General features: G+C 43.4%; 1 protein-coding gene and 1 long non-coding RNA gene across 3 annotated transcripts in view; one reads left to right on the top strand and one right to left on the bottom strand.

The window, feature by feature from the left end:
• The window catches only part of zc3h3 (zinc finger CCCH-type containing 3), a 52,702-nt gene that overhangs the window by 8,684 nt on the left and 20,260 nt on the right, over window positions 1-23,758 (bottom strand). For both annotated transcript variants that reach the window (XM_035176573.2, XM_035176572.2), the window contains 5 exons: window positions 15,394-15,544; window positions 6,897-7,060; window positions 4,427-4,502; window positions 3,045-3,200; window positions 1,495-1,564 (listed from right to left, as the gene is read on the bottom strand). In XM_035176573.2, coding sequence (XP_035032464.1) covers window positions 1,495-1,564; window positions 3,045-3,200; window positions 4,427-4,502; window positions 6,897-7,060; window positions 15,394-15,544 — 617 coding nt within the window. The remainder of the gene's footprint in view (window positions 1-1,494; window positions 1,565-3,044; window positions 3,201-4,426; window positions 4,503-6,896; window positions 7,061-15,393; window positions 15,545-23,758) is intronic.
• Window positions 1,167-10,304, top strand: LOC118120996. The gene is made up of 2 exons (XR_004698264.2): window positions 1,167-1,681; window positions 9,222-10,304. It is a non-coding gene; the product is annotated as an uncharacterized LOC118120996 (long non-coding RNA).

The following is a 23,758-nucleotide window of genomic DNA, read 5'->3' on the forward strand; positions in this document are numbered from 1 at the left end:
GGGGATGATGGGGGGGCTGGTGGCTGTTTGAGAGGTGGCATTACAAACAGACAGCTGGGCTCTCAGCACTTAGAGGGAGCAGTGTGACAACCAACACAGGTGCAGGGCATTGTGTGTGTGTGTGTGTGTGTGTGTGTGTGTGTGTGTGTGTGTGTGTGTGTGTGTGTGTGTGTGTGTGTGTGTGTGTGTGTGTGTGTGTGTGTGTGTGTGTGTGTGTGTGTGTGTGTAAAGACACATGTTGTTTGTCTCTGTAAAGATATTCTGCTTTCCCTTTTGGCTTCACTTTCCCATAGAGACACGCTCTCAGAGTTCAGCTGGAGGCTTTGGAGGTGACACACACTGATTTGCCCAAATGATCCATTTAGCTTTGGTTTAATAAATACAGGAACGATCCCAGAATCAGAGAAAGTCTGAGGAGGTTTTCTGAGCTGAGAGGCAGCGCTCCAGCAATCCTGCAGCTGCTTCCTCTTCTTCTTCTTCTATTGTTTAATTCTGTCTCTACTTCCTGTGACTGGTCCAAAAGTCCAAACTATCCAAACCAGTGTTTTCACTGCAAACCAACAGAACCATGGTTCAGTTTGATCCAGACCCAGAACTCCTCTTCTGGTCACTTGAGGAAGTTGGAGACTTTCCAATATTATAGAGAGAAACTCAACAGTTCCCACAATCAACAAACACTTGGTGACAGTGAAGAGATAAACTTTCACTTTATACACATTTACTGAAAACTTTGATATCTTTGAGATTCATGTCTGTAATTCAATTAATGATCAATTATTAGTTTCCTGGAGTTTTCTCTCAATATTTGGTGGAATGATCGAAACGATTTTTTCAAGGAAATTGAAAATGACAGAATGAGTTTTGTCTGCACATATAAAGAGTTTTATCCTGACAGGAACAAGGTTAATTGAATTGACCAGCAGATGATTTACATACACCTGGTATGTATATTGATATTGAAAACATTTTTATTTTTCAGAAAGTAAGTTCCATTGGACATTTTTCCTCCTCGATAGATTAATTGATTATTGAGTGGGGAAAAAAGTAAATTAATTTCCAAGCGCTCAAGTTGAACTTTGCATTCAACAGTTATTAATTATGATGAAACCTTCTGCTCATCTACGAATCCTTATGATATTAATTTCAGCCCTAACACACAACATGAGCCGGATCAGAATCATCGTTCCAAAGTGAAGATCTTGTTCCTTGTAGCTGTGCGTGCAGACCAGAATGAGACTCCTGTCCTTAACTCACATTTAAAAAGAATATATCTCAACAAATGTCATCATGATGTACGTGTACATTGAACCGACAGGTGATCTTCCAGTCACAAGTTCGACTCCCAATCGGGTCAAGTGTTCCTCACCCTTTCCTGTATCATGGAGACAGGAGCCGAGCCAAGAGCACAAATACGATACATGATGGCTGTACCCCATACTGTCATCTTATATCTGTTCCCGACTCTGGCCTTTGCAGTGAAGACGTGTCTCTTACCTTCTCCTTCGCAACCTTATGGGAAAACGGACACGTCCCATCCGCCTGCTTGCACGTCCCTCGCAGAAACCTGCAAACAAAAAAACAAGACCAAGCCTGAAATATCACAAGACAGAGATGTGAAGAGCAAAGAACCAAGTTCAAGAATCTTCCTGCTGACACCAGGGTCTTCTTAGGTAAAGACGCTGTGAGTAGCTTCTTCAATAAACTGTCTGTATTCCCAGAGAAGCTCAGCTGGTAATCGTGGCCTGTGCAGAGATATTTGAATCGTTGTCCAGCGAGTGAAACTGGCTCAGGATCCAGATTAGTTTTTGTTGTGATGATCGTTTCCTTGGTTTTTGCTACATTGATCAGTAGCTGCGTCGTGCAGCACCATGTCTCCAGGGCCTTGGTGTTACAGATAGGCAGCCTCTCTGTGGGCCACATCTTCATTCTGCAGGAGACCCATTAGTTCCATGTCATCAGCATATTTCACAAGTTTAAAATGTGCATCATTTGTCATAAAATCGTTCTAAAAAGAGAAAATAGAACAGGTGAGAGAACACAGCCATGTGGGCAGCCTGTGCTCACAGTGCACACGTCCGACATGTTTCCACCAACACTGAATCTCTGGACGGCAGGAAAGAAAATCACTTATCCATTTATTAAGATTTAGATAATTTAGCCTTTTTAAAGAATAAGCATCTTCATAGAAGCCGAGCAAAAACAACAAATCAAATTCTGGCGTATCCTTTTGGATGCATAAGCTTGTTGGTAAAAGCCTTGAGCAGATTCACCATCGTCTGTCCCTCGGTGGTGTTCAGGTGTTCGGCCAGAACTCTCTGAGGCCAGACATTATGGAGGTCATTGCAAAAGGCCAGAAAATCATTTAGCAAGCTTGCCCCTGGCTTTTTGAGTAAAGGTCTGATTATTAAAACTTTCCAGGACTTTGGAACTGTGCATGTGTCACTGGAATCATTTTTGTAAGAACTCCTTTCAGTTTGGGGCACAGTTTTTAAGAAGTGTGGCTTTAGACGACCTTGGCCAGTGGTTTTATTAGACTTCAGTTTTGAAGTGCTAGCAGCAACATCTTCTTCTTTTATGATTATTGATGCCTCTGACTTGCGATTGGTTGAGTGCGTCTATCAGTAAAATCTCGCTACCGCAGCTCCATCTGCAGATTGCTACAGCACAGACGGTTGCTCTATCAGGGATATTTTGGCTTCATTTTTGGATATCGGGAGGAGGTAGAGACGTGTCGTCCATCTTTATTTACAGTCTTTGAGTGACACATGCAAGAAGATTTGATGTTTTTGTTTGATGATGGATATTCTCCTTAGAAGCTGCAGCTGACTTCTCTCTTTCTATTTTTGTACCTTGGATTTTATTTATCAAAGAACCAGATTTTCTAAAGCAGTTGTTCATCTTTTCCGAACACTTCATGTCAATCAAAGCTTGAATCGGGTCCTGAAATTATTCACTATCACATGTAGAAGTGATAAGTGATAATAATTTCTCTCCTGTTGCTCGTGTTCACCCCCCTTTCTTGTGACGTTGTGTGTTACTGTTACCTTGTGCAGACGGCCACCTTGTCGGGGTCGTGTATGTAGGGACAGCTGGTGCCGCGGTTACACTTGCCAAAGCGGTTGTAGTACATGCAGTACTGCTTCTGCTGCTTCTTCTGGCGAGCATGTCTGATTATGGCGAGGCTCCGCTGAACTGCGCGACTGGGATCAGAAGACACAGACAAACCACAAGTATCCACAAATCAATAAGCAGCCTGTTGCAGCTAAAGAGGACAAACTATGCCAGGATTAGTTTCAACTCGCACCCCAATGAGGGGCTCATGGGTAGCAGTATCCTTCGTATGCTAATTTTAATTTTAAGATTACTTCTGGCTTTGCAGCCTTTAGTTGACAGTGATGAAAGGCCGTTAATATTGGAGGGGAGGGAGAGGGGGGGAGGATCAGTTGCTACAGCCTTGGCTGGATTTGATTTCAAGATGGCATCGCTGTATGAAATCCAGCCAACACGATGGCCCAGATATAAATGTCGTTAAAGTGCCCAAATTATGCTTTTCAGGTTTTTACTTTCCTTTAGTGTATCACAGCTTTTTTACACATTTCAAAATGTCTGTTAAGTAATTAGGGCTAAAGTTTAAAGGGACTCTTTACCGCTGATGAGCCTCAAATGCCTGATTTACATTTTACATTCCTGGATTGTTTTCCATAAAGCTGCTACGAAGCTGTTTTCAGAGCTGCAGTAAAGTCCCAACATTTTCCTGAAATGTTCTGGAGGGACTGGATGTGAGGACACAAATGCTTCAGCAGCTACTCTGAACATTTTTCACAACTTTTCCCGTCAGCCCCCTGGTAAAATGTCTATGTAAGAATACAGCAGGAAAACATCTGGTAAATCCACAATGAGCGAGTGGGCGTGTTGATAACCCTTTTAACTCTAAAAGCTTTTAGTGTTGTTCTCGACGCAAAAATAACATTACAGCTGAGTCAGTAACTTCCTTCATCTTCGATGTGCTGTAAAATAAAACACTGATAAAACACCTGCTGCTCTACAGGCTCCGCCCCTCGCCTGAATGTTCCCCACACGTTCCTGTTGTTGTGAACGAGTTGGACAATCTCCTGCTTTGTGGGAGGCCGGCCAAGAGCTTCAACGGTGTATTTAAGACAGAGAGTAAAAAGAGGCGCCGCAGCAGTGAGCGGCCTGAGACAAATAATGTGTATTTTGAAAATTACAGCTCGTAAACCACTTCTCGTAGAGCCTCAAATTAAAATTATGAACCTGTAAATGTCCATTAATACGGGCACTTTAATTAAGAAGTTGAAAAGTTGAATATGTATGCAGTAATGTTCACACTACTTGTACTAGAGTGCTTGTGATGAGAGGAGATGAAACGGGCAGTGTTAGAGCTGTAAATTAAAAAAAAACAACCTACCTGGCTAAATGACGAGTGCTGGAGGGTCGGTTCCAAGCAGGACTCACGGAGGAGCCGGGGGGGCTGGAGAACCTTCCTACATGTGGAGAACAGAGACCAACGTTTTATAAGCTCGTCCAATCAGTTTCAGATCAGAACAGGCAGCAACATTTCATGACCAGGACTCCAATACCGCTCATGCTTTAATGTACCAGAAACTATAACATCCTCCACTACAGGCGACCCTGATACCTTCAGTTCAGGCTCAACCGGCACAACAGGTAAGTTAGAAAGAAAATGTGAAACAATCACATTGATCAAAAACAGCTTGAATATTTACTGATAGAAAGAATTACTTGGATTATTGGATCAATGAGACGAAAATGTGAGCTGATAAGACGGTGGAATCGTTTGCTTGACATGTCTGAAAACAGGGTCAATAAGAACGTTTTCAAATCACGCACACACAACCAGAGGAAAGTTACTTTTGAAGGAAAATGGTAAAAAGATATGTTGAAACCAAAATTCCGAACATATTTTCAAATCCAGCACAGTTCTGGCCCTGAATCTTATTTCAGCAAACTTATCAAGAAGCTGCAGAGAAGAGGAATTGTTCCTCCGGCCCTGGAAGCCGTTAGATTTAAAAACTAGAAAATCTACAATACATGAAACGTCAGTTCATAATCCAGAAATGTTCTGGTGCTCGGATGATGACAGAATAAACCTTGTAGGATGGTTTATTTGTTTAGTTTTGTTATTGATGCTGATGCACTATATCTACCTCCAACAGTAAAAGTAAAACAAACAACATGAAACACATACATTTAAAATTTTATAATCTTGCTTTAACTCAAGTTACGAGTTATATTACCACATCTTCTCTAAATGACATAAAGATAATAATATTTTAACTATTTTTATCATGGCAGACAGAACATGAGGTGTCTGAGTGTGTGGTTTGGTTTTGCAGCCAGAGGCAATAACAACCTAATATGTGAGTGGTTATTTATACTGTGCTGGTTTGACGCATAGGTGCCAAAGCCAAACGTGACGTCCAGCCCTGTCTGAGAACATCATAAACACCACGTACCCAGTGCACTCCACAAACAGCAGGGAGAGGTGTGTGTGTGTGTGTGTGTGTGTGTGTGTGTGTGTGTGTGTGTGTGTGTCTGTGAAGGGTTGGTGGAGGCCATGAATAGGAGCGGAGAAGAGGACACGGAGGTGAGGAGGTTGGGGTTACACATGGCGGTCGATCTAATTCGGACCGGACTGCTAACGCTCTTATCGAGTGCGAGCTGGGTGTGATTTAATTGCAGCACAGGATCACAAACTCCGCACCATGAACGAATGTGCGGCTTAAACCGGTGGGACGATATGAAATCACAACTCCTGCTGAGAGGACACCTGAGGCAAGTCTCTCCAGGATGCAGGAGTGTACGTGTTGGGATGCCGGTCACGAGTTCAACAGAGTGGAGCTCTTCAATTTCCCCTGCAGGTGTAGCAGCTACAGAATGTGTGTGAAGGAGAAGTGTGAAGGGGGTTAGAGGCAGATCCGGACTTTAATCTGCACCATCCAGTCCTCCGGACCCTCCCCCTCGCTGCTCTGACAGATGACAAGTTTATTATTTCAGATGGCAAATCCAGCCGGCTCTGCTAAGTCCATTAGAGAGCATGTGGACAGAGCTGCAGCCACAAACATGAATAAACACCCTTGTATCACCTCAGGGTGCACAGATCTACTGCTCTGTACTCAAGGCATGTTCTGAACAGGGGTTTGAACCTCAGGACCTTTTACCACTGACTGAAATTAGCCTGATCACTATTAAAAACTATTAAGTATCAAAGGCGACTGTTACACGTTTAAATGAAACCCATGTTTTCTTCTTGAGTTTATTCTCATATATTGGCCGATTCAAATCCAAACACAAACACTTGAGGATAATTGTCATGATTAGGTCAGAATAACATGGTGAATCAGATTAAGTCAATTTACAAAAATTCTGAGGGTTAAAAATATAAATACAACCTCCTGTTTGGACACCAATGATCCGGATAACAAGGAAGTTGTGTTTTCACCCCTGTCTGTTGGTTTGTTTGATTACACAAAACTACAGACATACATGAAACTTGGTGGAAGGTTGGGACATGTGGGCCAAAAAGGAAATCACTACATTTTGGTGTGGATGAGGAAATTCTCGCCAATTTCCCAGGAAATGATTCATGGAACTCAACAATTTGACAAATTCATGGGACTGGAATCCGAGTGTGTGTGTGTGTGTGTGTGTGTGTTTGGTGCAGATAAAAAAAGCTAAATTAGAATCTTGCAGATTTAAACGTGGTTTCAGTGGTAGACTGTATAGGGGACAGAATATACATATAAGTTTTTCATTTTCTGCTTTAAATGGAGCTAAACAATCACCAGAACGCCTGTGCACTTTGTTACCATGTTTGACGATGATGACGAAGACTGGTGTGGCGAAGGTCAGTTTACCTGTTCGGCTGATCGACATGTTGGACGCCACTGTGCGGGACAGCTTATTGGCCGAGACCCGGTACAGGGATCCACCAATCCAGCACATGCTGCTTCCTCTCCAGTGCGGGGCGTGTGACGGGTGTCTGTCGTGGGGAGAGCGAAGGCGGCTCTGGAGGAAACTCCTGCGAGGAGGAAGAAAGGTCAGCAAACATCTTTGGAAATCATACTAAAGTCAAATAATTAAGAGATAATTCCCCTTTATTAAATAAATCATAAGTGTTCATTGAGCTCAGTTTACAAACTTCAGTGTAATGATGTCACTGTATCGTCTCATCTCTCCCTCACCTCCACCTCTATTTTCCCATCGTCCCTCCAGTTCTTCCACTACATCTCCCCTCCTCACTTTATGTTTCCCATTCTCCCCTCCTCCCTCCTCTCTCTCCCTCTCCCTCTCTCTCTCTCATGTCACAGCACTCTGTTAAATTGCTCCTCTAATGGAAAGGACGGCAGTGTGGAAATGGAGAGAATTGAAAAGAGGAGAGGAGGAAATCAATGAGATAATAGGCAGGGCAGGGGGCCAGAGCAGCGAGGTTGGCCCCTACACTGGAGTGTTGAGACCACACACACACACACAGTATCACAACACACTTCTGCTATAGTACAGTACAGTACACACAATCACAGGCGTCTCTAACACACACACACACACACACACACACACACACACACACACACACACACACACACACACACACACACACACACACACACACACACACACACACACACACACACACACACACACACACACACACACACACACACCTGAGTGACTCCTGGATGGTGAACATGTGTGTGTGTGTGCGGTGGCTGTAGGTGCAAGCCTGAAGTGTGTGCGGGGAAGCTGGGTGGTGGTGGGGCGGTGCAGGGGTTATGGCGATAAATTGCGCTGTCCTGTCACTTCTATTTGGGGTGTATTGGGCTGGTGTGCAGGGCGCCACTGGAGGTAATTTGCTGCCGTATTTCAGATGGGCTGGAAATGGGTTTGGAGCGAGAGTTCATGCCTCCCATTACAGAGAAAAGAGAGGGTTACCCCAAACACGCGCTACGCACAAAACAACTGACACGGACGCTTAACACGCTGCAGCGCACGTCGAGCTGCTGCACTGCTGCAAATAGGTGCTGGGGAAAAAAAAGGAGAGCAAATGTCTGCCATCAGCTGCGTTCACGTACACCGTCTGCCCGACTGCGTGCCATAACTCAGAGGCACAGACACTCAGTTCCACTGATCACTGGCTGCCCTACACAGGGCAACTGCAGCCAGGGGAGCTGTAATGGAGGCTAATGTTGAGGCGCTGACTGCCACCCAGGGAGGTTTAAACAAGGACCGGGTGGCCTGGGGAGCCACAATGGAGGTTAATGGGGATATGACATGAACAGTTAACAGAGATGGCAGTTAACCCTGACACCGGGCCGCAGTCAGGGGGGTGAACAGGGGTGCGAGACCCAGTCTGCCTTCACACTGGGCTCATGATCGTCCTGCTTATTACTCTCATTTCAATCAGACACACGTTTCCATGTTTGAAGGCGTAAAAGTGCAAATTCATTACCGTGTCCAGGAAATTGTGTTGGAAATTGTTTACAAGTTACTGTTCCATTTTAATGTTTATATCTGAGAAAATACACGGAGAGAAAACAAGAGGAGAGAGAGGAGTCACACTTCACATCTATGACCTGACTGAAATGTTTTTCAAAGATCCTTTGACGTTGATATTTAAAGATTTTCATTTAGTAAATTACGGTCTTTTTGTGAGTCACATAGACCGTAAAGCACCATCTGCTTTGGGGCAAGAATACCGTGTGATTGACAGCTTGTACCAATGGGTGCAGGTGTATGTGGGCGCTCCTCCAAATATGGTTACTTCTCATTTCAAAATGGTGGCAAAGATGGCGCTGGACAAAATGCCAAACTCAAGGCTCCAAACCACAGCATCAGTGTTTTTCTTCATCCACTCAGGTGTTAGCAGTCGGTGGATTTTGGAATTTGAAAACCTCATTTGCACACACACACCGTATACAGTCTAAGAGGTGATGTGTGTTTCTTGCCTACATACACACACTCCAATCACCAGGCCGATATGAGACGTACAGCCATGTGAATGTGTTTCAGCCTCAGGTCTGACACCATTAGTGCAAACTGCCTCTGTGGGAGCAGTTACCTACGCAGTAAGGTAATCTGCCTGTAATGAGAGAGGAGGACAGGAGAGGAGAACAGACACAAACAATGGAGAACGTACAAATTAAAACACTTGACAGAGGTGGCGTGTTTCTCTCTGCCTCCAGACTCTCCTTGGCCTGTTCCCCGTGATGCCCTTGACCTCCAGAAGGATATCTGTTATCAGAGAGTCTCCAGGCCCGTCTGATGCACAAATCCTCCCCTGCTGGACAGCTAAGTTGTTTCAGGGGCGAGACCTTTCAAATGCCATCCACTGGGAATCTGTAGGACTGCCTCCCCTTCGTCTACAAGGCCTGAGGGACACTTCATCCCACTCCTTATTCAAACCATCAAACTGTTTAAAGCTCCACTAATCAATAGGTTCTGTTAATGATTAGTGACAAACCCACATGAAATTATCACCAACATTTACCAACATGTCCACAACGGGTTCAGTCCTTACATCAAGTTAAGTGGAAATAAGTTCAGTAGTTTTATCATAATCTTGCTGACAAACAAACAAACAAAAAGTATTTTAGTGTATGAAATAAGAGATTGTACCTGAATCCCAAAGGTTCAGCTTTAAATGTCTACATTTAAATGATGCGTCAGTCAAAATCCAATTTATATTGAAATTACAGTGACTTTAAAACTGACTCACATCTGATGATCTTTACATGATGAATAATATGTGTTAACTAATCAATTAATCAACTAATTGTTTCAGCCCCCAAAATACAGTTCATGTACTGGAGGTTGTACGAATAGAAAAACAAGGGCTGGAGGTCACAGGAAAAGAACAAGAACAAAAAGTCAACAAAAAAAACTTGGAGGGTAAAAAAATGTAAAAACAGAGGACAAGGGCACAAAGAAACTCCCCTGAGATTAGTCTGCATGCATGTGTGTGTGTGTGTGTGTGTGTGTGTGTGTGTGTGTGTGTGGACTGCTCTGACCATGCGATGCACGGATAAAGGAGAGGGCGATTCAGCACTACGGGCGCCGTTGATGAATGATCCGACTTTTGTTTTAGTGACAGGGAAGAATTTGGAGGGTCGCGCGACTGCTCAGAATAATGCTGCCCTCGTCCATTTGTCTGCAACCCAAGCATTAGTGGGCTCATATTGGGAAACAGTTACCCTTGAAACAGAGCACAGCAAAAACAGTCATCTGGCTAATTCCAGCACTGCTGCTCTTCTTCGGGCACTTAAAGGGGACATAGCATGCAAATTCCACTTTGTTAGTGCTTCACAGGTTAATGTGGGTATCTGGCATGTCTACCAACCCAAAACCTGGGAAAAACACGCTTTGTTATAGTTCCTCTGTCAGAAACGTCATGCTTGAGCGACTGATTGCGCTCCTGGGTATTGTGTCGAATACACTGGAAGTCTCCTACATGGTCTTGGCCCACCCCCGTCCTCCCGCCCCCACACTCACTTCCGGGTTACACGGAGGCTGCGGGGCAGCGCAGCGCCGTTCCCAAGCACGCAGCCGGGCTGTTCACACGGACGAGCATTCTCCGCTGGTCAGCCCGCGATTCACTCACATGTGGCATCTGTCTGCTGGGACTGGGAGCTGCAGCAGCTGCTCGGAGCGACCGCCGCTCTCCGCGTGAGCTGGAATTTGTGTCAGCGCCACACAGCAGCAGTGTGGGGGACTTCCGCTGTTCAGCACTACTTAACCCCGAACCCCGACATTCAACGGTCAACAACAAGCGGAGAAAGCAGAATCGTGGGGACCTTATATACAGTCTATGGGGCTGACCAGCGAGAAATGCTCGCCCCGTGAACAGCCAGGCGGCTGCGCGAGAACGGCGCTGCGCTGCCCGCACTTCACACTGCCAGCTTGTGGAAGACTGCAGTGTTCAGCTCTACTGTATGCCAGGTTACAGTAGTTCCGCCGGGTTACAGTAGTTACGCCGGTTACAGTAGTTACGCCGGGTACACCGACGGAAGTGCCGCGCGAGGCAGCGCAGCGCCGTTCTCCAGCCGCAGCCGCCTGGCTGTTCCACGGGACGAGCATTTCTCCGCTTGTTGTTGTACCTGTGAATGTCGGGTTCGGGGTAAATGATGGTCTTAGCCCCCCTCTTTCTCTCTCTGTCTGTCTGCTTGTGTGCTTGTAGTGGATGGGCAGAGGGGACATTTAATTATGTGATTGGGAAAATTAAACCCAGGACAACAAGGAATACAAAGTATGGGATGCATATTTGATAATTTAATCATATAAAATATGTAATTTATATCGTTTAAAATCGAGGGGAGGGGAGCTGGCTCATTAGCATTTAAAGAACAGGCACTCAAAACAGGTCGATCTGTGGAGGGCTGTTTTATACAGGTAAAAGGTGCTGTTTAAATGATCCTTGTGGTATTTTGACCAAAGTATGTTACAGACATTTCATTAAGACCCCAAGGAACCATATCAACTTGTGGTAAAATGGGCATGCTATGTCCCTTTAAAGGAAAAACCAAAGCAGTGTCGTCACACATCACGATCCCATCAAATCCACCTGAAACAGACAGAATCCTCCCCTCACAGAGCATGTGTGCAGGAAACAGTGAGGACAGCAGCAGAAGACTGCAACACAACTATAGGGGACAAGTAGACTAATGTGATGATTAATGAGGAAATGAATGAATTGAGGAATAAAAAGGTGAATGAATGGGAGAGTGAATGCAGGAAAAGGAAGGAGGAGAGAAGTGAAGAAGAGGGAGCACTGCTTCACTTTATTGCCCAGTCTCTTACATCCTGTACTGATCGATACTGAAGCACTAAAGGAGATGAGCGCCTGGATCCAGTGTGTGAGTGTGTACGAGTGTAGATGTATACACAAAGATTCTACACTTATTTGGGGTTGGGGTATCGTGCCGTGTTGGGGGCTTCAACATTAATAGCAGGAATAAATTGGAGGGAAAACACAGCAGCAAGTGGAAGACAGGAAATAATGTGTGTCGTATGTAGGATGTGACAGAGAATGCTTGTTAAATTTGATATAAAAAGAAATGGAGAGAGAGAAAAGGGACGGAGCAAACGCACGGTTACAGAAAATTAAAGACGGGACGGGGGGAGACAAATGGGGGGAGTGTGCAGGAGATGAAGGGGGGATTAGGCTGTAATTTATCCTGCAGCGTGCATGCTTTACGGCTTTCTTAATTCAACTCCTGCTACTATTAATGGAGTTAATGTTGAGATTATATCTATTTCCTGGTGGCGGGCGGGGGCTGAAATACTGCAGCAGATTCCTGCTCCTCTTCAAACTGCTGCCCGGCGCTAAATCACCCACTGCGCTCGCTACGGCTGATACCGAGCGGAGAGCAGAGCATGCTGGGTAAGCAGAAGCTCACTTCCTGTGGGTCTGAGAACAGGTAGTGCCAACAACTAACAGCTGAACTGGGTATGGATTGGATTTGTAGAATGAATGTTGTATTTTAGGGAAAACAAACTACTTTCAAAATGAAACAAACACAATGCCAGTCAGTTTTGTTTTATCGTCTGTTAGGCAAAACCAAAACATACAAAAAGTCAGTTACTGAATAAGAGTAATAGCATTTTGCATATATTCTTTAGTATAGAAAAATCTCAAGACTCAATTTATGTTTTCTGCTAAAACTACATCCCTCCTTCATATGAATCATGATTCTCTGTAAAACACGACAAAATGCAGTAACTCTGCTTTTATTGTCCCACGAGAGCAAAAGAGAGAATGAAACGAATGAAATGTCGTTGGGCTTAAGACTCTAAAGAGTCACGTCAGTTTTAAATGGTAACAGGTTAAGATTGATTTCTATTTTTACCTCTTCAAAGAAGGTTTTGTTTCTATTGGCATTTCTTGTCTGTTTTTATTTATTTGCAGGATTTAAAAAAAACTAGTCAACGGATTATCATTAAATCTAAAGTGTCAGTTTGGCACCATTGACCCAAGAAAGAACCTATTAAACTTTGATTCAGATTGTCGTTCTAACACTTTTTATATTTTAACAACGGAAATGTGTCAGTTCAGCAGAGAAAGTTTCAGGTCTCATTCATAATATGAATTGATTCATTTATCTTGACTTTCAGGTACGACTCCATATGATTGATCTTTACTGTCCAGCACCAGTTGTTCTGATCAGAAAGATGTTTAAATTTGGCTGATGTAGGATTGTTTACATCCGATTCTGCAGTTTCCCTGAGGAAACGCTTTGGCTTCACTTTTGGGATAAATTGGGATCAACACTGTTGTTTAATGTTTCAGTAGTTTGGATTGCTGTTAAATCACTGTAACCCTCCAATAATACTGCTGTACATTTGTTGATTTTCTATTCACACTAGTATGCGTGCTTGTGTTGGACAGTTGAGAACATTGGCTGTTTAGTGTTGAAAGTAAAAAAAAAAGATTTAAACCCTCCTAAAGGAAAGATTTGAAAGTTTTTAATAAAATAAATAAAGTGATATGGGAAAGTTTTGCCTGTTTCACGACACTGTCTCATATCTATACAGATGATCCTCCGTGTTCGGGTGTGGGATCATTTTTTCTGTTCAGCTGCTTGGCACCGAGTCAGGGAGCAAACACGGAGAGGGAGCGGAGAGCATGAGGACAGGGATCAGTGGGTGTGATAGGCCTGAGATGAAGAGCAGCACTCAGTAGTAAAGAGCAGAGAATATGAGCTCATGCTCCACTCAATAGCCTCAAACTGATAAAAGTGGAGGGTCGTTGGACTTAAACAGATAGATAAGCATGAGAAAGGACTGGGGGGTGGGTGAGGAGGGGGTGATCCACCATCCCCGGGGACCCGACCTGCCCCCTCCCTATCTCTTTCCTCTCTTCTACACACTTGGTGATATTTCACAAGATGTCACGGGGCTCAAATTGAAAATCCCTTGATGAATCAATATTTACTGCAGCAGCTAAATGAATAGTAATAAGTCACCAGAGGCTGCGTCCAGCCACAGTCCAGGGCCTGTGTCTCACCAAATCTGGATTACACAAATGAACCCCCATCCCCACCACCATCACTAAAACACACACACACACACACAGAAAACACAAATCCACAGGACGCTTTAATTATTAACGACTACACAAACAATAACTTAGAAGGATCAGTTAATTCAAATTACACAGATGACATATTTTACCACTTGTGTTCATGTCACCATATAGATTGTTGGATCTACATCCAAACAAAAACAAGAAGGGAGTCTGTATGAAATCTGTTTACAGTCTGGATGATGCTCAATAACTTGGAGGAGCAAGTTTAAAATCTGGATATCTTGAAACCTTGGGACATTATAATGGAGCAAGAGAGAAAATGTGTGTTTTACCCTTTAAAAACAACTCAAACTGCAGGATATAATTTATATTAATAACTTCCTCAGACTGTCTATTGCTGCAGCTGTTTTCTCTCTGGCCTCCTGTCCAGGATCAACCCCACCTCTAACACAGTGTGAGCAGGGATTGGCTCCAGGCCCCAAGCTGCAACCCTCAGTGAATAAGAGGTACAGCTGATGGATGGATGAATATTTAAATATGTCACTTTGCAGTGTTGGAGCTTGTTTACAGTTTTCACTGTTTTTTACATTGTAGTGTTAGCTGTAAGTCGTCCAAAAATACAAAGCTACACTCAGTGTGTGTGTGTGTGTGTGTGTGTGTGTGGTGTCGCAGAGACAGTGTAGCAGCAGCCAGTTTCCGTGGAGAGCAAACCGCTAATTCTCTGCACATTAACAGATCATGAAGACCTCATCACAGCCTCGTAACCAAAGTTCAAACCGTGTCTGTTCGCTGCAGCAGCAGGAAGAAGAAAGACTACACAGAGATTATTAAAAAACATTTGAGACATTAAGCTTTAATAAATACATATTAACTACGGGCCTGTTAAAGATTATTAACTGTGGAACCAGCTCATCACTGGTTTATATCTCGAGTGTGAATGAGGAGTGCAGAGACAGAGGGGATTAAAGTTAGATAAATGAAGGTAAAAAAAAAAGAGATGGGGGGGGGGCTGTAATGACATTACAGAACACACCCACCCATCATTCCTTTAGTCTGTATCTGTCCAGGGTGAGACGCTCTCCCTGCTGCTGTGAATTAATGCGAGGAGCACGTTGGTGTAAATGGTTTATTCTCTGGGTTATCTACTGTGTAAAAATGAGCGCCATAAATTTCCGACCTCTTCCACTCATGCTCCACATGACGGTGACATAAAAGACAGGGCACGGCTCTGCACTGAGAAATATTCACCACGGAGACACGTTAAACACAGAGCGGCAGGAGGGGGGTGTGTGTGTGTGTGTGTGTGTCTGTGTGTGTCTGTGTGTGCACTCTACCTGGCCGACTGGATCCTCTTGGCTCTCCAGGACAGGGCGGGGTTGTAATGGTGGTTGTGTGCAGAGCTGGGGCCCGGACGGGTCACCATCTTGTAGCGTGTCCTGAACACCCGCTGGGAGGCGGGACCACAGGGGGAGGAGGAGGCGGGACCTGAGGACAGCAACGTTGACGGATCGTTATAAAAAAAAAGAAAATCTAAATCGTATACGAAACACAAGCAACAGTTACACATCCAGTCAGTGTGTGTGAACATATGCACGTATACACATCAGTTTGAATGCATAAAACTGAGTACACACACACAAAGACACACACAGACACACACTTCTGTCCGACTCTGGCAGGTGTGCTCTTTAATAAGCTTCACATATAAAAATGAGAGGGAATAACAAAGGCAGAATTTTTATGAGCCTAATAAATCATTTCCTCTGTCTCTTTCCTCGCTGCCTTCATCGCTCCTGCTCGCCTCTCATTCGTTATATCATTTTACAGATCCATCAGAAGAAGTGTTTAGAGTACAGAGATCCGAATAGGGGGAAAAAAGAGGAGTAAGTATTTTTATTTATTTATTTATTTGGCTGTGTATCCATCATGTTGTTTTATGATGGCCTGTGCTGGCTGACGTACTCAAACAAAGAATGGAATTTGCATTGTGGATCATCCAAGTCCCCGTTCACTAAGATTAAAGACTTCACGAGCCACGAGGCTTTCTGCTCTGAAACGCAGGGTCAGTGGGATCCGATGAGGAGGGTTCTGTTCTATCACCGATCCAGTTTTGTTTTCTTAGTTCTGTGCATCATTTCTATCAGTTACGTTAAAATATAATCCAAGTAAAATGATAAGAGCTGAAAGTTGATGTTCAGATATCACATTCAAGAAAAACAAACATACTTTGTGAGGCCACTGTGAACTTGACCTTTAACCTTCAGCTACCAAAATCATATCAATTAGTCCTCGAGTACAAGTGAACGTTTGTGCTCAATGTGAAATGATTCCCTCAAGACATTCTGGGGATATGGCGTTCACAAGGCAAAATAAAATGTGCTTTGTGAGACCAACATGATCTTTGACCACCACAATGTAATCAGTTTATTCTCAAGTCCCAGTGAATCTTTGCAACAAATTTGAAGAAGACCCATGTCAAGTACTATAGATATAAAAGAATCGAATACTTCCCGATAATTGAAATCAAAATTTGATTGATAATTGGAGATAAAGTGAATTATCACATTATCTCTCAAACTACAGACAGAACAGTAGTTATGCAAAGTCTTCACCACAGAGAAGCAGAGTGACGGAGCTGTTTGTAAACGATCAGCTCCACGTTGTCTTGTGTGTAGTTTTATAACAATGTGATAATATCTGTATCACTGAGAAAGAACCACCAACATTTCACTTAGAAAACTCATTTCAAAGCAAGATGGAAGTTAAATTAAGATTAAGACAATTAGGACCAACCTAAATGTATTTAAGACCAATTAGGTACGAGCACCACCTAAAAGCTTTGTGTAAAACTGTATTCGTAAAAAACCTTGTATGAATTAATTCCCCACAAGCTGCATCATATTTCGTGAAAAGATTTTAAAAACCTCCTCAGCTAGAGCATGAAAAAAAACCCAATTGCTCAACATCTTCATTTAAATAAAAAACGTCATTATCTCGGTACCTTTCTCCTCCTTCTACCAATCATTCACCACAATGGTCATGTGACAGCACTCTGTCTCCCTAATGAGTAAGGAGACGACAGAGTGAGGAGACATGTGAGGGGAGATAACAGATGAGTTTATACACCGGTAAGGAGCTCATTTCCAATAGTCTCTCTCACAAGACTTTAATTGCCAATTATCAGGATTGTTGCCATTTTAATTAGCGTCCAATAACAAACCGTGACCACGAGGGCTGCAGTGACAAATAATAAAATGATTCGATTTCCACTTCCACACATTACACCCTCCCTCTCTCTCCCACCCGCTCCCTCCACTCCTCCCCCTCGTTCGTACTCCCCCTCAGGCGCTGGTTTCATTTGTCGGCCGGGATGCAGTTCTGGATCAGCCGGAATTCATCTCAGACAAACATTTACCGTTGAACAAATCCCAGCGAGCTGAGGGCGCTGATGCAACGCTGGCTGCATGTTTGGCACACACACACAAGTACACAAAAACACTGTGCCTTGCCCATGTGCACTCAGGAAGACACACAAGGCATGAACGATAGATTGTAGGGTTATAATTCTGTGTTACACTGCATCTCCACCGAAGTGACTTCAAGCAAAAATGTTTGAAATCGTGTCAGGACAGTTAAGAGTATTATTACTGTACATGTGTGCTGGATGTTACATTAGCAGATGATGACTTTCACTGAACCTGACTTAAGGCTAAGTTACTACAAACACACTTTAAAACTATGATTTGAATCACGGAACAAAGCTCCTCTTTTTGTCAATGAGAATAAAAACCTCTGGCGTGTTACACAAAAATAATGAGCCCACTGACTTTTATGAACATTTGATCAAATTCCGTCGGGAGGCGCTGTGGAGCCCAGGGGCCACAGCTGAGCCCGATCACAAAAAGAGTTTTCAATTATCCCGAGGCCCTTAAAAATGTGTTTTGGGGCCAAAGTAATAATGATAATAATAATAATCCCTCGCAACAATAGGTTCTGTATCAGCAGAAACATTTTTTGGGAACATTCAGGTGAGTGGGGGCATCTGGGTTTAGAGAGAAACTGTGTTTTTGCTTACAGCACATTGAAGACAGAGAAGCTGCTGAGTCAGCTGTTGTGTGTATTTTTGTGTTGACATCACAACAAACATTAGGACGTATCCGTAAATTCAACAAAAGAGTCGACAGTTGTGTGTGTTGGGTCTCATCTGATCTGATTTACTGACGTGTGTTCCAACGTCTCAGTAAATTCTATAGTGTCACTATTATCCTTTCATAAGGTGAAGAAGCTTTAAAACTAACAAATCAATTGTGACAGTTGATAAAGTTTTACATGAACTGTGCATTATGGATAATTTCCAGTATTTAATATGTTGTTTTGCAGATTTTCATGCAACATTTTAAATATCCATCAATATTAGAAAAAAACATTGGCACTAAAGTGATCATATTAATTTGTATTAGGTGTATTAGGTGTGTGTGTGCGTGTGTGTGTTGTGTGTGTGTGTGTGTGTGTGTGTGTGTGTGTGTGTGTGTGTGTGTGTGTGTGTTAGACAGAGAGAGAGAGTATGTGGGTGCAGGTGGGGGGGGTGGTGTTCTGTACAGGATTAGTTGCCAGGCCTGAAGTCACTTTTTTTCCCACAGTCCATCTGTATTGCAGTCAGAGCTATTTGGGCGTCCTGGCAGATGACAAATAGGTCTTGTCAAAGGTGCCGCCGCGATTCCCACCCCACAGCCTCCTGCACCCCCCACCGCTGTATCTCTAACCTGCACCTCAATCTGACTCTAAACCCTTGTTCCAAACATCATGACACCCGCCACGCTGTCCCACCGCTGTTCCACCGAGATGACTGTTTAATGGCATCTACAGTGAGCTGCCCTTTTGTTGTGTGTCTGTGTGTGTGTGTGTGTGTGTGTGTGTACATGTCCTTCTATGCTTGTGTGGACACATTTTCATTTAAAAGCTACCAAGCATTTCATCAACGTGTGGGTCGACTGCAGGTCTGCGGTAGAACCTCTTGTGTGACACAGGTTGACATGATGTGCAGGTTGCACAGAAACCAGACCAGGATACTTGAACGCATGTTGAGGAGACAGTGACGCTGCGACCTGACGTCTGTTCAGATTTCATTTTGCCAATTTATTTCAAATTTGAAAATGAGTGGTGTGTATTGTGAGGAGATTTTGAACAACCTTAAATTGAGTTTTAGGGATTATAAGATGCTCTGTGTAAGAATGACCTGAATCAAGTCTTGTTTTTTACCATTGTTGATATTAAACTTATTTTATAAGCCTATTATTTTATTGATGACCTGATATTCTGCTGTTTTTTAATATATCTGTACACATTAGAATTATATTCTTGAGTGGCTTGAAAGGTGCCCCAAAATAAAATGCACTGTTTTCTATTATTATTATTATGAATTAATGAGTTAGATATAGGGGAGGTTAAGGTTAGGGTAAGGGGCAAGCGAATGCATTATATCACTGGGTGTCCTCACAACCAATGTAAAACGTGTGTGTGTGTGTGTGTGTGTGTGTGTGTGTGTGTGTGTGTGTGTGTGTGTGTGTGTGTGTGTGTGTGTGTGTGTGTGTGTCAGCAGCGATGGATGGACGCTGCTGCTCTGATTGTAAACCACTGCAGGTTGTGTTGGTTGAGTGGCTCTGGGAGCAATGGGGTCTCAATCTTCCACTATAGGACCGTGACCAATGAGCATGTGAACACACGCACTCACACACAAACGCACACTTACTCACACATACACACCTGGGGTCTCAATCTTCCCTTAATAGACCTTTGACAGTGGCCTGCCTTGCAAAGTGGGGGGAGCGAGCCGAGTGGCGCCCTGTGCCGTGAAGACACCGTTTGCAGACGCATGCAGCTCACACATCGTTCATCCATCTCTCGCTGACTCGCTGCCGTGAATCCACAGATAATCTACTCCAGTCGCTCCGCGCTGCACTCATCGCTCCTTGTGCAAGCAGCCTGCCGTCTGGAGCCAGCGCCGCGTTAAAGGGTCGCTTCAACACATTTTCCTCACACCGGTAGAATCTATTCAAGCTGAGAGTTTTTGTTTTATTCTTCCAAGCTTTTGAGGTTGTCTGTTTTTTGTGCCTAACGCAAGAAAACCGGGACATTGATTAATCTGCCGTACATTAAAATCTCAGAAAACCCCATCATTGTTTCTAAAGGATCAAGGTGGCATCTTCAAATTGGTTGTATTGTTTTCTCAAAGTTTCAAACCCCAATAGCATTAAACTTGGTGAGAGGATGTGATTTGGGTCAGGGAAGAACACATTACACTTTAGTGTGTCTCCTGTAATTCTTTCTTTAACATTTCAGGATAATACGTTTTGCAGCATTTTCATTTATTTCTCCAAAAACAATTAATGGATCTTAATGACAGAAACCGGACATGTTAAGAGGACCAATATTTATAAGTGTCTGCAATTTGGTGCAGATCCGGATACAACTCTTGATCTAGTGAATTTAAAAGTGGATTGATAAGGGGACTGTGTGGCCTCGTGGATGTCTGCAGTCCACTCAAGTGCCCTTTTAGTACGGTGGGCGATGTCAACTTAATTGCTTCATAGCTGCGCATTCATTCATTAATTCAGTTCGTCCTGATTCTTCTTGCTCTCTTCCTCTCTTTCGCTCTGACACAACACAACAGCGTCATCGAACACGTGTGTAAACTCAGACTGGGTAAGAACAACAGAATTTGTGAACTGAGGCAATGCAAGGCATGACTGTAAAAAAAAAAAAACCAAAGTGAACTATTTCATCACTACTGAATTATTATTAAACAGCGTTTGTATAAGAACAATTCTGTCCCAAGCTTTTTGATCGTATAAACGTTTGTTCACTATATCTGTGATTACTATATCCAGCACTCACTATATTTAAACTGTATTAAAACAGTAATTATGCTTCAAATGTCGTTTTCCAAACAAAATTCCACTTGTCTCCAATGTAAAGAAGTTGAGGCAGAAATCTGACACATCTCAAAATTTTGGCAAAGACCTCTGAAAAAGTAATGTGGCTGAACCAACCCCTATAAGCAAAATCAAAGTTTTATCTCTTCCCTCGTTTATCCTCTTTCAAACAGGTCTGATCCTCTCCTGTTAGTCCGAGAGAGGAATCCACTCAACACTGGTGACAAATCACTGATGTAGATGCTGCTTTGTCAACATTAAGCAGCAGATGCAGCATCACATTAGTGGATCTGGGAGAGTTGCACTCGACTCACATCCCTAAGACGACTGAGCCTCGTCTAAGCGGCACGGACTAGACTTTGAGTAAAGTTGTCTTCCCCTTCAGAGGTTTGAAACCTCCGTGCTCTCTGTTCTCAGCCCTCTGACTGGGGCTAGTGACAGGCCACTGTACTGCACCTCCCCTCCACCATCCTCTTAGGGATCCCCCCCGGCAGTCTCCCCCTCCGTACCTGACGGCTAATTCCAGGGAACAGCGGTCTCAGTCTGCCCCCTCCCTGGGACGACCCAATGGATAATAAATCTTATTATTGACAGAGCCTGTTCCCCCTGACATCCCATGTTCCTGTCCCCTGGGGCTCATCTTCTGACTCCCACTGCTCTGCCGCTCTCACAGAAGACAGCGGTGCCATGCTAACATCAGACTTAACAAGGGAGTTACCACAATTTAATAACCCGCTGTAAGCCAGAGCAGTTATGATAATATGATCTGTGCATGTTTGACACCCAGAGATACTTTCTGACAGACTATACCCAGAGATGTCATCAGAGTTTGAAGCCCCACCCTGCCAACAGAGATCTGCATTCCAGGGTCTTAAAATGACTGCATCCTGTAACTCATCGGAGTATATCAAGTGCTCCTAGAGTACGACTAGAATGTGAACGTTGCGTGTGAATGAGTTTAACATCTTGTTTCATGAGAATTCAGGTCAGAGGAATGTTCTTCTCGATCACAAAAAGTTATCACACATCTTCCTGTTTAAAGTAAAATGACTTTAGAAGCTTTTCTGTCTTTTTAAATACTCATGTCTTTCACAAACTGCCCTGTAGGAAACATTTTGCCATTTTATATGATCAATAACCCATTATCACTGGTGTGTCTCATTTCCCTTATGTTGATTTCAATAAAATATACTGTTGCTCAAAGCTACAGCCAGCTCTAGATTCTCAAAGTTCACCTGATTCTCTCAAGACAACAGACAAAATCCGTGGGTTCGCTGCTGCAGGACGTACAGTGTGTCACGTTTTGTTCCTGTTAGCCACAACTGACAAATAAATATGTGTTTTGAATATTTGTCAATATGTTTACCAGCTCCTTCTAGATCATCAAGGCAAACTGATGTTGGTCTAAATAAAAGTGTCATCCGTGCATCCTACAGCCATTAAGAGGTCACGATTGAGAATAAACAGAACACTCAACAGACAGAAAATATAGCGAGATTGAACCATACAGCCCAACGATTAGCTTAAAAAGCCTAGAAAAATCCACTGCAGATTTCAAAAGCATTTAGTAGAACACATATCTCTGCCAAGGCCCAACAGTCCCCTTTAATTCAATCAAGCCGCACACTCATAGATATCAGTCCTCAAATATTTGCCTGATTATGTTTCCAGATCCTTACATTATCCAAAATTTTGTATTTTTCTGTTGTTTCTTTGCTGCCAGTGACATCTAGAGTGTAAAATCCTAATAATCTAATCTAATTTTAAGATTGAATTTAATAACAGGTGGAGCTTTAAGGATCCATGTGTTTGTGTGCTCAGTCCTTTAAGAACGACGACATGTGACCTTAATTCAGTCCTGCAGACTAAAAACAGATCTGCCTTCAGAGAACAAGGTGATACTGTAAGTGTGATGACAGATGTCCCCACATTAATCAATTGCTCTTCAGTTATATATGTCGTTACCGAATCAACACCGGAGAATAAACAGTATTATGTTTGAGAAGGTATTTCTGCATGATGGACCAGTCTTTTTACGGGAATACTCAGGGGCTCCATTGGAGTGAATGTGGATGAAGAGCTGGGCTGACACAAACTGACAGGCTGACGGCTGCGTGGGGCCCCGTACTGACACGGGAGGCCCCTGGTGCGTGCCATCAGCAGAGGCTGTCAGCCAGTGTGGTGGTGATGTCACCACAGAGAGGCGTGTTCAGGGGGAGAGTGTGTTTTGGGTAGGAGGGTTGTGGCGGTGGTGGTGGTTGGGAGAGAAAAGGGGGGGAGGTTACTGGCTTGTGGCCTCGTCCATCATCGCAGTGGAGCCATCAGCTGTAACATATACCAGCTGAGCAAGGGGGAATTCTTCCCCTCTGGCAAATGCAAACACATGTGTGTGCTGGGAGGTTGTTGCTATAGACATGCTATTAGAAGTAAAGGATTGATACAGCATTTAAAAAAAAATCACAAATAACATAATAAAAACAAGTAATTAAAAACCACAAAATTGCATAAAACTAAAATATAAGACTGGGTAATTAAAAATAAAGATATTAGAAGTTTATGAAAGTCCACAAAATGTTTTAGTAATACTTTTACTTCATTGTAATACCACAACTAACCCAAAAAGGTTGTTCTGGTTTATTAACCAAACTAAATACAAAATACTTATTAATTAGTGTGTTTTCTCGGTGTCGTAGGGGTCACGTTGTACTTCAGGACAGAGCCAGGCTAAATGTTGCCCCCTTCTTTCAGTCTTTACACTAAGATTAGC

This window comes from Hippoglossus stenolepis, chromosome 14 (genome assembly GCF_022539355.2).
Source record: "Hippoglossus stenolepis isolate QCI-W04-F060 chromosome 14, HSTE1.2, whole genome shotgun sequence".
Lineage (NCBI taxonomy): Eukaryota > Metazoa > Chordata > Actinopteri > Pleuronectiformes > Pleuronectidae > Hippoglossus > Hippoglossus stenolepis.